The sequence below is a fragment of the Schistocerca cancellata genome, chromosome 3 (genome assembly GCF_023864275.1).
Source record: "Schistocerca cancellata isolate TAMUIC-IGC-003103 chromosome 3, iqSchCanc2.1, whole genome shotgun sequence".
In the NCBI taxonomy this organism is placed as follows: Eukaryota; Metazoa; Arthropoda; class Insecta; order Orthoptera; family Acrididae; genus Schistocerca; species Schistocerca cancellata.
This window is the reverse complement of record NC_064628.1, coordinates 37,011,268-37,025,892: the sequence shown is the minus strand read 5'-3', so window position 1 is coordinate 37,025,892 and position 14,625 is coordinate 37,011,268. Positions and strand designations below refer to the sequence as shown.

General features: G+C 46.2%; 1 protein-coding gene across 3 annotated transcripts in view; it reads left to right on the top strand.

Annotated features, from left to right (window-relative positions):
• The window catches only part of LOC126176862 (uncharacterized), a 50,068-nt gene that overhangs the window by 14,582 nt on the left and 20,861 nt on the right, over window positions 1-14,625 (top strand). For 2 of the 3 annotated variants that reach the window (XM_049924051.1, XM_049924052.1), the window contains exons 2-4: window positions 682-863; window positions 965-1,086; window positions 8,165-8,357. In XM_049924051.1, coding sequence (XP_049780008.1) covers window positions 8,301-8,357 — 57 coding nt within the window. In that variant the 5' untranslated portion in view covers window positions 682-863; window positions 965-1,086; window positions 8,165-8,300. The remainder of the gene's footprint in view (window positions 1-681; window positions 864-964; window positions 1,087-8,164; window positions 8,358-14,625) is intronic. The other variant, XM_049924053.1, reaches the window with a different exon arrangement.

Below are 14,625 nucleotides of genomic sequence, written 5' to 3'. Positions count from 1 at the left end.
GATGTGTGGCTTATGAACAGCCACTCGACCATGAAATCAAAGTTTTCTCACCTCCCGCCTAACTGTCATAGTACTTGCAGTGGATCCTGATGCAATTTGGAATTCCTGTGTGATAGTCTGGATAGATGTCTGCCTATTACACATTATGACCCTCTTCAACTGTCAGCGGTGTCTGTCAGTCAACAGATTGAGGTCGGCCTGTATGCTTTTGTGCTGTATGTTTCCCTTCACGTTTCCACTTCACTACCAAATTGGAAACAGTGGACCTAGGGATGTTTATGAGTGTGGAAATCTCGTGCACAGATGTATGACACAAGTGACACTCAATCACCTGACCACATTCGAAGTCTGTGAGTTCCACGGAGCACCCTACTCTGCTCTGTCATGATGTCTAATGACTGCTGAGGTCGCTGATAGGGAGTAACTGTCAGTAGGTGGCAGCACATTGCACCGAATATGAAAAACATATGTTTTTGGGGGTGTCCAGATACTTTTGATTACATATTGTAGAACCCTCAAAGTCTTTTCACTCACTTCAGAACCAGGGGGCCACGATCAGTTCTGGGGACAGTGCTGCAAATTATGATCTTCATTGAAACTCTGTTAGCAAGGCTGGTCTTCTCAATCTTCCTATACTATATTTAATGTCAGACTGACCATGTGTTCTATTCTTTCAAATAGGTGGTCAGCGCTCCCCAATTCTTGCTGCAATCACACGTATTCATGCTGCATGTATGATAGTAGGTAGAAAGAAGGATATGAAGAAAGACACAAAGAAGTGTGAGAATCCCGATGGCAGTGCTAATATTGGCAGCTCGTGGGGAAGTCATATGCTAAGATGAGAAGCAGCTATATCAGATCAGGTAAGTTTGTCATTGCACTAACATTGACATATTACTCAATGCAAGTTTTTGTCAGGCTGACCACTAATCTGTGCTAACATTTATTTTTTTATGCATTGTAGTGATCTACATGAGGAAACAACAACCCTTGAGCTAAGCGCATAGTGTGACAACTTTGAAGAGTTTGCCAGTCAGCAATTTTGATCAAAGGTCCACATTATCATACATCAGAACTCATAAAAAGGTTAGAGCATCAGTTTTTACATGGCTTCTGTATTGTCTAAAAGGTATCAAAATGATTTATTTTTAATTTTTCAAAGTTTTCTTATAATGCAAAAGCAGTGAATGTATAAAAATTGTATGCCACAGTACTCCTTTCATAGAGAATACACTATATTCAGAATAATCTAACAGCAAACATGAAAACCTTAGACTCAATAATTGTGATACAATTGTATTAACAATGATCCACTGTGTACGAAGTCCTATACTGTTCCTCCTGGGTATACAGGGTGAGTCACCTAACGTTACTGCTGGATATATTTTGTAAACCACATTAAATACTGACGAATCGATTCCACAGACCGAACGTGAGGAGAGGGGCTAGTGTAATTGGTTAATACAAACCATAAAAAAAAAATGCACGGAAGTATGTTTTTTAACACAAACCTACGTTTTTTTAAATGGAACCCCATTAGTTTTGTTAGCACATCTGAACATATAAACAAATACGTAATCATTGCCATTTGTTGCATTGTAAAATGTTAATTACATCCGGAGATATTGTAACCTAAAGTTGACGCTTGAGTACCACTCTTCGGCTGTTCGATCGTGTGTATCGGACAGCACCGAATTACGTAGGGATCCAAAGGAAACGGTGATGGACCTTAGGTACAGAAGAGACTGGAACAGCACATTACGTTCACATGCTAACACCTTTTTGTTGGTCTTTTTCACTGACGCACATGTACATTACCATGAGGGGTGAGGTAAACGTACACACGTGGTTTCCGTTTTCAATTATGAAGTGGAATAGAGTTTGTCCCAGTGGAAACGCATTGACGTATGTGGTATCAGCATGATGGTGCACCTGCACATTTCGCAATTAACACTAGGCTGACCCTTGACAGGATGTTCGACGGGCGTTTCATAGAACGTGGAGGACGCGTAAATTGGCCAGCCCGTTCTCCTGATCTTACACCTCTGGGCTTCTTTCTGTGGGGTACGTTAAAGGAGATTTTTTTTTTTTTTTTTTTTTGGGTTTAAGGGCGCTCAACTCCTGAGGTCATTAGCGCCCAGTCACAATTGTTATAGCACATAGAATCTAGTAAAACTCAAGGGGGGGGGGGGACACCAGAAAGTGCTTACAAAGAGGCAGATAAAATAAGTGAAAGAGTTAGATGTGTTTGGACAATCCAGTCAAAGTAATGAAATGAAGAACACGAGCAGCTACTCGAGCGTCATCCAGTAAAATATCCTGTAAAGTAGATGGCAGAGACAGGACAACACGAGATTGACTAAAACGGGGACACGACAATAAAACATGGCGCACTGTTAATGCATGACCACAAGGGCACTGCGGGGCTGGGTCACCGGAGAGCAGGTAGTGGTGGCTAAACCGGCAATGCCCAATCCGCACCCTGGTCAGAAGGACCTCTTCTCGCCGAGATGGTCGGGAGGAGGTTGTCCAAGCAGTTGGGAATGGTTTTACTGCCCGGAGCTTGTTTCCTTGAAGTGAGGACCAAGTATCCCACCACAAGGACACAAGCCTCTTACAAACAACCCCACTAACATCAGATGACGGGACACAATGGGAGGCTGGCCGAGGCAGGAGGACTGCAGCCTTGGCTGCAGCATCAGCAGCCTCATTCCCAGGCACTCCTACATGGCCGGGAACCCACAGAAAACTGACAGGAGAGCCACCCTCAGCAAAAGAATGGAGGGACTGCTGGATCCATTGCACCAAGGGATGGACCGGATATGGAGCTCCAAGGCTCTGAAGAGCACTGAGTGAATCAGAGCAGAGTACATAAGATGAATGGCGGTGGCGGCGGGCATACTGAACGGCCTGATGGAGAGCAAAAAGCTCGGCCGTAAAGCTGGAACACTGGTCGAGGAGCCAGTATTTAAAGGTGACGGCCCCGATGACAAAGGCACGGCCGACACAATCATCAGTTTTGGAACCATCAGTGTAAATAAAGGTGTGACTGGCAAGTCGCGCACGAAGTTCGACAAACCGTGAGCAATACACTGCAGCCGAAGTACCCTCCTTCGGGAGCGAGCTGAGGTCGAGATAAACATGAACCGGAGCCTGGAGCCAAGGTGGTGTTGGGCTCTCACCCTCTCTGAAGGTGGTAGGGAGGGCAAAATCCAATTATCGAAGTAGGCGACGAAAGCGGACTCCAGGGGACAGCAGGGCAGACACATACAACCCATACTGACGGTCGAGAGAATCGGTGAAGGAGGACTGATGAGAGGGGTGGTCGGGCATTGACAACAGCCGACAGGCATACCGACAAAGCAGTACGTCGCGCCGGTAGGTCAATGGTAATTCGGCAGCTTCAGCATAAAGACTCTCGACGGGACTAGTGTAGAAAGCTATGGTCGCAAGACGTAACCCCCTATGGTGGATGGAGTTGAGACGGCGTAAGAGGGATGGCCAAGCAAACGAGTAGACGAGGCTCCCATAATTCAGCTTTGATCGGACTATGGACCGATACAAGCGAAGCAGGACAGTGCGATCCGCTCCCCAAGATGAACCACTAAGAACTCTGAGGACATTAAGGGAACGTGTACAACGAGCAGCCAAATAAGAGACATGCGGAGACCAACAAAGTTTCCTGTCCAGTGTGAGCCCTAGAAACTTAGTTGTTTCCACGAATGGGAGAACCACGGGACCGAGATGTAAGGATGGCAGAAGGAACGCTTTATATCGCCAAAAGTTGATGCAAACCGTCTTCTCCTCAGAGAACTGGAAGCCATTTGCCACACTCCATGAGTATAGGCTGTCTAGACAATGCTGAAGGCAGCGCTCCAGGAGGCATGTTCGCTGGGCACTGCAGTAGATCGCGAAGTCATCGACAAAAAGAGAGCCTGAGACATTAGGTGGAATGCAATCCATAATTGGATTGATCGCTATGGCAAAAAGGGCTACGCTCAAGACGGAGCCCTGAGGCACTCCGTTCTCCTGGAGGAAGATGTCGGACAATACGGAACCCACATGTACCCTAAACTTTCGATCTGATAAAAAGGAATCAATAAAAAGAGGCAGGTGACCGCGTAGACCCCACCTGTGCATAGTGCGGAGGATACCTCCTCTCCAACAAGTATCATAAGCCTTCTCCAAATCGAAGAACACGGCGACTGTTTGGCGCTTTCGCAAAAAGTTGTTCATGATGAATGTCGACAAGGTCACAAGGTGGTCAACAGCGGAGCGGCAGTGACGAAAGCCGCATTGAACATTGGTAAGTAGCCGTCGAGATTCAAGAATCCAAACTAACCGAGCGTTAACCATGCGCTCCATCACCTTACAGACACAGCTTGTAAGAGAAATGGGGCGGTAACTAGTAGGAAGGTGTCTCTCCTTCCCGGGTTTGGGTATAGGAACAGCGACGGCGTCACGCCAACGCATGGAGACTTGACCTTCAGTCCAGACGCGATTGTAGGTACGAAAAAGGAAGTTTTTGCCTGCTGGAGAAAGGTGTGCCAGCATCTGAATGTGAATGGCATCTGGCCCCGGAGCAGGGGACCGGGACAGTGCAAGTGCACGTTCGAGTTCCCGCATAGTAAAGGGGGCATTATAATTTTCCAGATTCAGCGAGTGGAAGGAAGGTCGCCGAGCCTCTTCTGCCTCTTTCCTGGGAAGGAAGGCAGGGTGGTAATGGGCGGAGCATGAAACCTCCACGAAAAAGCGGCCGAAGGCGTTGGAGATATCCACAGGATCAACGAGGACCTCATCACCTGAAGTCAGGCCAGGTACCGAGGAGTGGGCCTTAATGCCCGACAGCCGGCGCAGGCCACCCCAGACGACAGAAGAGGGAGTAAAACTGTTAAAGGAGCTGGTGAAAGAGGCCCAACAAGATTTTTTGCTGTCTTTGATGACTCTACGGCATTGCACTCGGAGTCGTTTGTATCCAATACAATTCGCCAACGTAGGATGGCGGCGAAAGGTGCGTAACGTTAAAGGAGAATGTGTACCGTGATGTGCCTACAACCCCAGAGGATATGAAACAATGTATTGTGGCAGCCTGAGGCGACATTACGACATTCATTACGCCAGAGATTGCAATTGTGTGCAGCAAATGATGGCCACCACATTGAACATGTATTGGCCTGACATGTCGGGACACACACTATTCCACTCCGTAATTGAAAACTGAAACCACATGTGTACGTGTACCTCACCCCTCATGGTAATGTACATGTGCGTCAGTGAAAAAGACCAATAAAAAGGTGTTAGCATGTGGATGTAATGTGCTGTTCCGGTCTCTTCTGTACCCAAAGTCCATCACTGTTCCCTTTGGATCCCTACGTAATTCGGTGCTCTCCGATACACGCGATCAAACAGCGGAGGAGTGGTACTCAAGCGTCAGCTTTAGTTTACAATATCTCCAGATGTAATTAACATTTTACAATGCAACAAACGGCACTGATTATGTATTTGTTTATATGTTCAGATGTGCTAACAAAACTAACGGGGTTCCATTTAAAAAAACGTAGGTTTGTGTTAAAAAACATACTTCCGTGCATTTTTTTATGGTTTGTATTAACCAATTACACTAGCCCCACTCCTCACGTTCAGTCTGTGGAATCGATTCGTCAGTATTTGATGTGGTTTACGAAATATATCCAGCGGTAATGTTAGGTGACTCACCCTGTATATATGTGACTAATTGGTATGTTCCAGCTATATTTTAATTACTCTTAACATTAGAGCTATCTTATTCTCATGTGTAATGATGGAACTACTTAAATTTTTTTTTCCGCTTCAAGTTGAAATTTTTCATTTGACTAGTATCAAAAGAAAATAAAAAATCATGAGGTTACAACTAGAGATCAGATATTAGCTTTGTATACTCACTTTAAACACATGAGCAAATCCTATAACATCATCTCTGTCCATGTGCTCGGAGACTTGTCTTGTGAGTTTCTGCCGCTACCCATTTAAACTCATCACTTGAGTTTGTTGTTGGGCAAAAGTGGATCTGACCCATGTATAAAGGAGAGTGCACTTAAAGAGCGATGTTTCGCATAATGAGTGACGATTTAGTGTGGCATCACCAGCCATTCACACATGACGGCGGAAACGTTCAACACTATGAATATGTTTCATCGTCAGCAGCAGTATGTGAATAATGCCTTTAGTACGTACTGCAGTCTGGGTTTAGCACTCTTTCTGTTACCATCTTAGTATAGCTTGTGGTCATACATTTTTCTAAAGTTGTGTTGACACAGAGTTAGTTTGTGTGCAAATTTTAATAACCTTCATAGAAATGTCCCCAAAGATAGAGCTACAAGAAGATGACCTTATAAGAAAGAAAATTACCTTGGAAATGAAATGTAAAATCATTGAAAAATGTGAACATGGTGTGAGCGTTGCTGATTTAGCACGAACATACAATCAGTCTACATCCTCAAATAGATGCTTCTAAGGAGTGACAAGAGTATCTAAACAATGGTTTCATATTCTGTGCAATGTCGAAAGGTTGCCCCTTATATGGATAAATGAAAAGCAATTGGAAGGTGACACTATTAACAAGAACATCATTTGTGAGAAGGCAAGAATGATTTTTATGGACCTTGTTAGGAAGGCTCCAGGATCATCAGCAGCCAAAGAATTGTTTGAGGGAAGCCATGGGTGGTTCAAGAAGTTTAAGGAAAGAACTGGCAGTCAGTATGTTGTGAAGCATGGCGAAGCAGGCAGTAGAGAACTTCATCAGGAACTTCAAGATGGTTATCTGCTGCAACAGATTTTTAATTGTGACAAGACGGGTCTACTGTGGAGGAAGAAGTCAACGCATACCTTTATAACAACAAATGAGAATGCATTGCCTGGTCACAAGTCAATGAAAGACCATCTCACACTGCTACTCTGTGCCTATGAAGGCAGCAATTTGCAATTTAAACCACTACTTGTTTACCATTCAGAAATTCCACGAAGTGTTAAGTGCTGAAGAGCAGATTAAATGTGATGTGGAGGTCCAACAACAAGGCTTGGGTGACGTGGTATTTTTTTGTGATTGGATCAATGAAGTGTTTGGTCCTTTGATGAAAAAACTATTTGCTTGAGATGAATCTGCCATTCCATGTGTTACTTGTTATGGACAATGCTCCTGCCCATTCTCCAGGCCTACATGACCACCTCCTTGAAGAATTTGAGTTCATTAAGATCCAATTTCCACCTTTCAAAACCACACCATTATGCCAGCCTATGGATCCAAATTATTTCTAATCTTAAGAAGCTGTACACTAAAGCACTCTTTGAGCATTGCAGTGAGTTGACTGAAATTACCAATCTCACTCTCAGGGAGTTTTGGAAATATCACTTTAAGATTGTTGTGTGCATGATCGAAAAGGCATGGGAAGGGGTTACCTAGAGAACTCTCAGTGCTGCTTGGAAGAAGCTTTGGACAGAGTGCATTGTTGAATGTGGCATTTGAGTCAGTCCCTGTGGGGCCTGTAGTCAATGAGATTGTGCCTTTGGTCAAGAGCTTGGGACTAGAAGCGGATAACAATGATATTGATGAGCTGGTGGAAGATCACTGCCAGGAAATGACCTCCGAAGAACTTATGGAGTTGCAGTGTATTTCACAGCACAAAGTTGTGTAGAGGAGTTCTTCATAGGAAGAGGAGGAAGAATCGGTAACAGCAAAGCAGCAATCTTCTGGGCCAATAAGAGAAATGCTGAAAGCATGGGAATCAGTTGCATTACACTGAAAATCATCACCCCAATAAAGCAGTGGCTATGCGTGCTACAAATTTGACGATAATGCTGTATCGCATTTTCGCCAAGTGTTAAGTGTCGGCCAAAACAATTAACTATAGACAGCTTCCTAGTAAAAAAGAATTATTTATGTATCGTGACTAATAAAGTATATAATACTGTATGTGTAATTTCCTTTGAATAAAAGGCCTGAATAAGATAAAAATTTTAGTACTTTTTCTGCACGGAAGGCATTATAGTATTTTAAATTCATTTATATGGGATAAATTGTTTCGATTAACAAGTGTTTCACACTGTGAATAAGATTCTGGAACTTATTATGCTTGCTATCTAAGGTTCCACTGTACATATTTAGGGGATGTGTAACAGTTGCCCCCAGGGGCTCGGCATTCATTTGCTGAGTACGGGCTTGGCGACCCCGGGGTCCTGAGCTGCGGACTGGTCAGCGCCGCCAGTCTCCTGTCACCGTAACCCCCGGACATGCTTCAGCGACCACCGTATGGCGTGGCGGTGGAATGTTGTGTGCTGCGGGGAATGGTAATCTTGGCTTGACCGCCTGGATTGCAAGGAAGGTAAACCTCTATAAAAACCCCTCAATCTTATGGTGTGCTGCGCGCCTAGAAGATGCATGGCTGTTGGGGTGGAACAGTCGCAAGCGGGCAACCTCTGGGGCACCTGCCGCACCCCAGTTGTATAAGGCTTACCTCGGCACGCGGGGCTCTGTCTAGGTGGACTTCTAGTTCCCTAGCTGCTCGTGGGACCGAGATGGATCCTTCGAAATCCTCTTTTCCTCCTCCCAGTGGAAAGGGTGGGCCGCTGGAAGGTTCTAACACCCAGTCTCTGAAGAGGGCTCGTGCAGTCAGTCCCCCTGACTGCAGCACATCTTTGACAAGTCAAGTCTTTAGTAACAGAATGCATTCTGGTAATCAGAATGTGTGTCTCATTGTAAAACGGAAGGAGGGTAGTTTTGAGAAGGTTTCACCCTTCTATATACAAAAGGCTTTGGAGGGCATCTGTGGCTCCTTAAAATCAGTGAAGCGTTTGTGAATGGGACCTTGCTCGTGGAAACTTCCACTTCCCAGCAAGCAACTAACCTGCAAGCTGCTAAATGCCTTGGGGAGTATGCCATAGACACTGAACTGCCTATACCTTGAATTTTAGCAAAGGTGTTGTGTCATTCCGGGATCTAGTCGACATTCCCAAAGACGAACTGCAGCGTGAGTGGGCTCCGGAAGGTATCGTTGATGTCCAACATATCACGAAGAGGGTTGATGGCAATCTTGTGAAATCTGACTCCTTTATTCTGACCTTCAGTAGCACGAAACTTCCAGAACATATTAAAGCTGGCTTCCTTCGCCTTAGTGTGCGGCCTTATTTCCCGTCCCCAATGCGCTGTTTTAAATGCCAGCGTTTTGGGCATACCACCTTAGAGTGTAAAGGCGAAGCGACTTGTGGCAACTGTGGTAAGGCCGCTCATCTCCAACCAGATGTATCAATCGCTCTGGAAACCACCCTGTTTGGAGTAGGGACTGCCGAATATTTTTAGAGTAGTCCAGGAAATAAAAACAACCCAGCGTATCCCATATGGTGAGGCCAAGAAGATCTATAAGTCGATGCAACCTCCCACATTTGCTACATCTTTTGCATCCCTGGTTCAAAAGCCTTCTCCAAAAGCCGATGCCTCAACGCAGACAGAGGTGGTGAGTATTGGTACTAATACCTGCAGCTGTCAGTGTAGTTGCAATACAGCCAGTGTTTCAGAGCCGGTAGCCCCTACTTGAACGGCAGACAAGGGTACAATGGTGAACTTGGGCCAGCCCCTGGCACCTCCAACAGCTGAGGCAGTTCCGAGGCCCAGTACGGCCATTACCACTGCCACATCGGCTCCCCTAAAGCCCACCAAACCGCAGAAAGCTCCCGTACAGCAGCTACAGCTGGTCAAATCCCGTGGTAAACCGTCTGACCATGCGGATGTTGTTTTACGTGAGGCTTCATCTGACTCTTCCCCAGAGTGATGGAATACGACGTATGTGTGGGGCACTCATCTCGCCCCACGCCTGCCCCTCCACCTGCTGCTTTCTCCCCGCCCTGTCGGAGAGACAGGATGAAGGTGCTACCCTCATCATAGATGGCTTCCATACTTCAGTGGAACTTGCAAGGGTTCAGGACGCATGTGGAGGAACTTCATCTACTCTCTCAGGGTAGACCACTGTGTCTCTGTCTCCAGGAGACTTATTTCCATCCCTCATACTCCCCTGAGCTACGAGGCTATACACTCCACTTTTGTCAGGACGGACTACCACTCCTCGCCTCTCTCGCTTACGACGACTTTACAGGCCGTCACTGTGTCCGTGCACGTGCGTCATCCATTGACTGTCTGTTCACTTTACTTGCCCCCACATGACGCACTTGATGAAGTGGCCCTCACCGACCTTCTTACACAGCTCCCCCAGCCATTCATTATTTGTGGTGATTTTAATGCCCACAATGTGCTTTGGGGCTCTGCAATTACCTGCCCCAGGGGTAGAGCAATTGAGAGGCTTCTCCTGTCATCCTGTGCCTACTTGCTCAATGGAGGACAGAGTACTCATTTCTGCACAGCAACTGGGTCGTTCTCTGCCATTAATCTCTCGCTTTGCTCTCCAGCTCTTGCCACCAGTGCTCACTGGGAAGTAGTTGCTGACTTGCATGGCAGTGATCATTTCCCAATCTGGATTCACCTGCCAGATGGCGTGGGCCCTGAAAGGAGACCACCACGATGGGTGCTCAGTGGAGCTGACTGGACAATTTATAGCCAGTTGGCCCAATTCGAACACTGTGCGAATGTTGAGGTGTGGGTGGATCATATTACCAAAACAGTCCACCACGCCGCTGCAGCATCCATTCCACAGTCCACAGGACACCAGAAGAGGCCACCTGTGCCTTGGTGGAATGCCGCTCTGCAATCAGGACCAGGCGTGCAGCTCTCCGTCGGTTCAATTGTCGGCCGACTGCTGAGAATCTTGCAGCCTCTTGGGTGGTGAGGGGCAAGATGTCGCCGCATTATTTGTGAGAGCAAGAAGAGGTCATGGCAACAGTTCCTGAACACCATTAATCGTTCCACCAAAAGTACCATTGTATGGGAGACCATCAGGAGAATTTCTGGCAGAGGAGGGAGGTGCCCCATGGCTGCTGTAATGAATAACGGCACTCTCCACACGGATCCATGAGACATTGCCTAGACTATGGCAGCATATTTTGCCACAGTTACTGCAACAACCAGTCAGGGTCCAGGTTTCCAGCGCCATAGAGCCGTTGCTGAGAGATGTAGTCTGGACTTCCAGTCCACCCATCATGAAGTTTACAACTGCCAATTTTCTGTGTGGGAGCTGGATTCTGCATTGTTTGGAGCTCATGACACATCCCCTGGTCACGACAGGATCCATTACAGTATGCTACGGCACCTCACAATGCGCAACAAAGAAATCCTCCTCGCACTTTTTAATGCCATTTGGGCGTCGGGACACTTTCCTGACCCGTGGCGTGAGGCAGTTTTAATTCCTTTTTTAAAACCTGGGAAAGACCGCACGAGCCCGAGTAGCTACCGTAGTGCTACCCTCACTAGTTGCATTGGGAAGACCTTGGAGCAGATGGTCAACCGCCGCCTTGTCTGGATGTTAGAATCCCGGCAACTCCTTAGTCCCGTTCAGGAGGTCCACCTTCAATAACCTTGCCCTCCTGGAGGCGGCTATACAACAAGCTTTCCTAAGCCGTCATCACCTTCTAGGTGTATTTTTTGACATCGGGAAGGCCTATGATACCACTTGGAGGCGTCTCATCCTGGAGCAACTTCACGAATGGGGTTTTCGTGGTTGTCTTCCTCTTTTTATTCAGTCTTTGCTCTCGCCACGATAGTTTAGATACCGAATCGGTGACATCCTGTCTGATCGCTTTTAGCAGGAGAACGGTGTCCCTCAGGGTAGCGTTTTAAGTGTGACTCTCTTTGCCATCGCTATTAATAGCATTATGTCCATAGTGAAAAGTCCTGTCCAGTGTTCCTTGTTTGTGGATGATTTCTCTTTGTTTTGCTCTTCTTCAAGCCTTGCAACGACAACGCGTCAGTTGCAACTTACTATGGATGACTGGGCGCAGAAGAGTGGTTTTAAGTTTTCCACCGAGAAGTCTGTATGTGTTCTTTCTAACCGTTCTCGTTCGATTTTAACCTTTTCCTGAGTTGAGGATGAGGGACACTTTTCTTACTTTTAAAGACACGGTGAGATTTCTGGGGCTCATTTTTGACTCGAAGCTTATGTGGTTACCTCATCTTAAAGACCTGAAACAGCGGTCGCTTCAGGCTTTAAGTATTTTAAAATGTCTTAGCCACAGTACATGGGAAGCTGACAGAACATGTCTGCTCCAGTTTTACAGGGCGTTTGTGCGATCTCGGCTTGATTATGGGTGCACAGTGTATGGGTCTGCGAGGCCTTCTTACTTAAAGATGTTGGATGTTGTGCACCATGAAGGGCTTCAGTTGGCCACTGGGGCATTCCGAACTCGCCCCATACCAAGCCTCTGTGCAGAGGCTGGTGAAACGCCGCTTCATATGCGGCGACGGCTACTTACAGTACACCAGGCGTATAAAACTTTGTACACACCTGCATACCATACCGTTGCTCAGCCTCTGGCATGGTTATTTCATAACCGGCAACGTGCGACGCAGCCCTATGGGATTCGCCCACAGGATTGCCTTGCTGCAATATCTATGGCTGGTCTTCGTGTTTTACGTCGCGGTTGGAGCAGATCTCCACCTTGGCTCCTCCGGAGACCCAAACTTATTTTAGATTTGACTAATTTTAAGAAAGATAGCACACCAGATTTTAGATTCCAATCTCTGTTTTTTAACATTTTAGATGTGCATCACGGTTTCACTGTCGTTTACACTGATGGCTCCAAACATGAGAATTCCCTTGGCTGTTCTGTGGTGTTCCCTCACCATGTTACCTGGATTCGCCTCCCTGCTGAATATACCGTTTTCGCAGCAGAGCTCCACGGGATCCTGAAGGCACTGGAGCAGATGAATCATGTTTGGGGTGATCGATTTCTTCTCTGCTCCGATTCTCTTAGTGCCTTACAATCACTGCAAAACCTGTACCCGACTGAGGAGATGGTCCAGCTGATATATGACCAACTGTACTTGCTCCAATGGCGGGGTAAAGAGGTATCCTTCTGCTGGGTGCCTGATCATGTCGGGATATGGAGCAATGAACAGACCAATCGGGCTGCCAAGGAGGCCTGCAGAGAGCAGGATGTGGTCCAGTGTCCTATCCCCTTGCAGTCTGTCATCACTGCACTCCACAGGAAGTGCATGGAGTTGTGGGAGGACGAATGGCTGGCGGTGATGGCCGATAAACTGCAGTCGGTAAAGTCAACCACTCAGCTGTGGCGTTCCTCCTGCCGGTTGCTCAGGCGGGAAGAGGTGGCCCTCACACGTCTTCGGATCGGGCACTGTCCTCTCACACATAGCTTTTTATTACGGCGGGAGAATCCTCCATTTTGTGGTGCTTGTGGTGTGCACATCTCTGTCCGGCACATTTTAACAGACTGCATTTTATATCGTGATGCAAGGGCAGAAGCACGAGTTGATGGGATCTGCCCTGTGCTGTAGCTAATGATGAGACGTGTGTGTCTAGGGTTTTTAAGTTTTGTGATGTGTCTGGACTCTGGCCTAAACTTTGAGGCTGGAGGTTTTAGTGTATTGCAGAGTGGCTGACTCCTCCCCTTTTTTCCTTGCAGTCAGCCAGCCACTTCCATCTGCTATATTGTTTTAGCTCCCTCTACCATTTTCTTCCTGTGTTGTCCATGTTTTACTGCTGACATTCTGCTTCATCCCACACTTCAGTGTAGGTGAGCACATATTTTTCATCGATTGTACCCCATGTTTTATGTTCCGTTTTATATTCCTGTTCTGGGATTTTTCTTGACACCCGTCTCACTATGTTACTGAACGGGCGCTGAAGACCTTGCAGTCGTGCGCCCACAAACCCCTCTACTACTACTACTACTACTACTACTAAACAGTTACGTTAGCATACACAGACTTTTGAGGTGTTACCAAATCTGTGATGAATGTTCAAGAAAACGTGATACATGGATGAAGTGCTTTCTCTAAATGTTGATTAATTATTTAAAAAATTTACAACTGTCTTCGAAAAAGTTACAAAAAGGAATTGTAACTTGCACAACTCTCTGTCAGTCCATAAATGCAAGTTGCCATGACCAAAAGAATGTGGAAATAGTGTGCTTTTTGGTTGCAGAGCCATAACAGTAATGTTACTCTACTCTGTGCCCAGTTTTCATTTGATGCAGCTCATATGTTTTCTCCTGATGGATGTGGAAAAAACAAGAACATAACCAATTTGTTTGCACTGCACAGAAATTGTATGTTTTTTGTCTGAAGTGTGAACCATAGCATGGAACTTATTCCAGACATCACTCCTCACTCATTTGCAGTTGTATATACTGCATCACTTAATCCTTGTATTGCACTCTCCACAATCTCACAAAACACATCTTCATTAAATGCTATCTGATTCCTACAACTGATCATTTCACTTATCTGTTTTACAACAGCAAGACCATGTACTCAGCTTCCGCACTAAGTCACGATTAGCCTTACACTCCTGCTCACTTCAGTAAGGGAAAACAAGCTGACATATATATGAAGGGACCACAGGGCCTCATTTCTCAGGCTCATCATACTTGCAGACAAACAGTGGGATGGAAGAAAGGTGGTATAACATTGAAGCCTCGATTTGCAAAATATTTAGCCCACGGCGTTAGACTCATCTTCACTCTATTTCT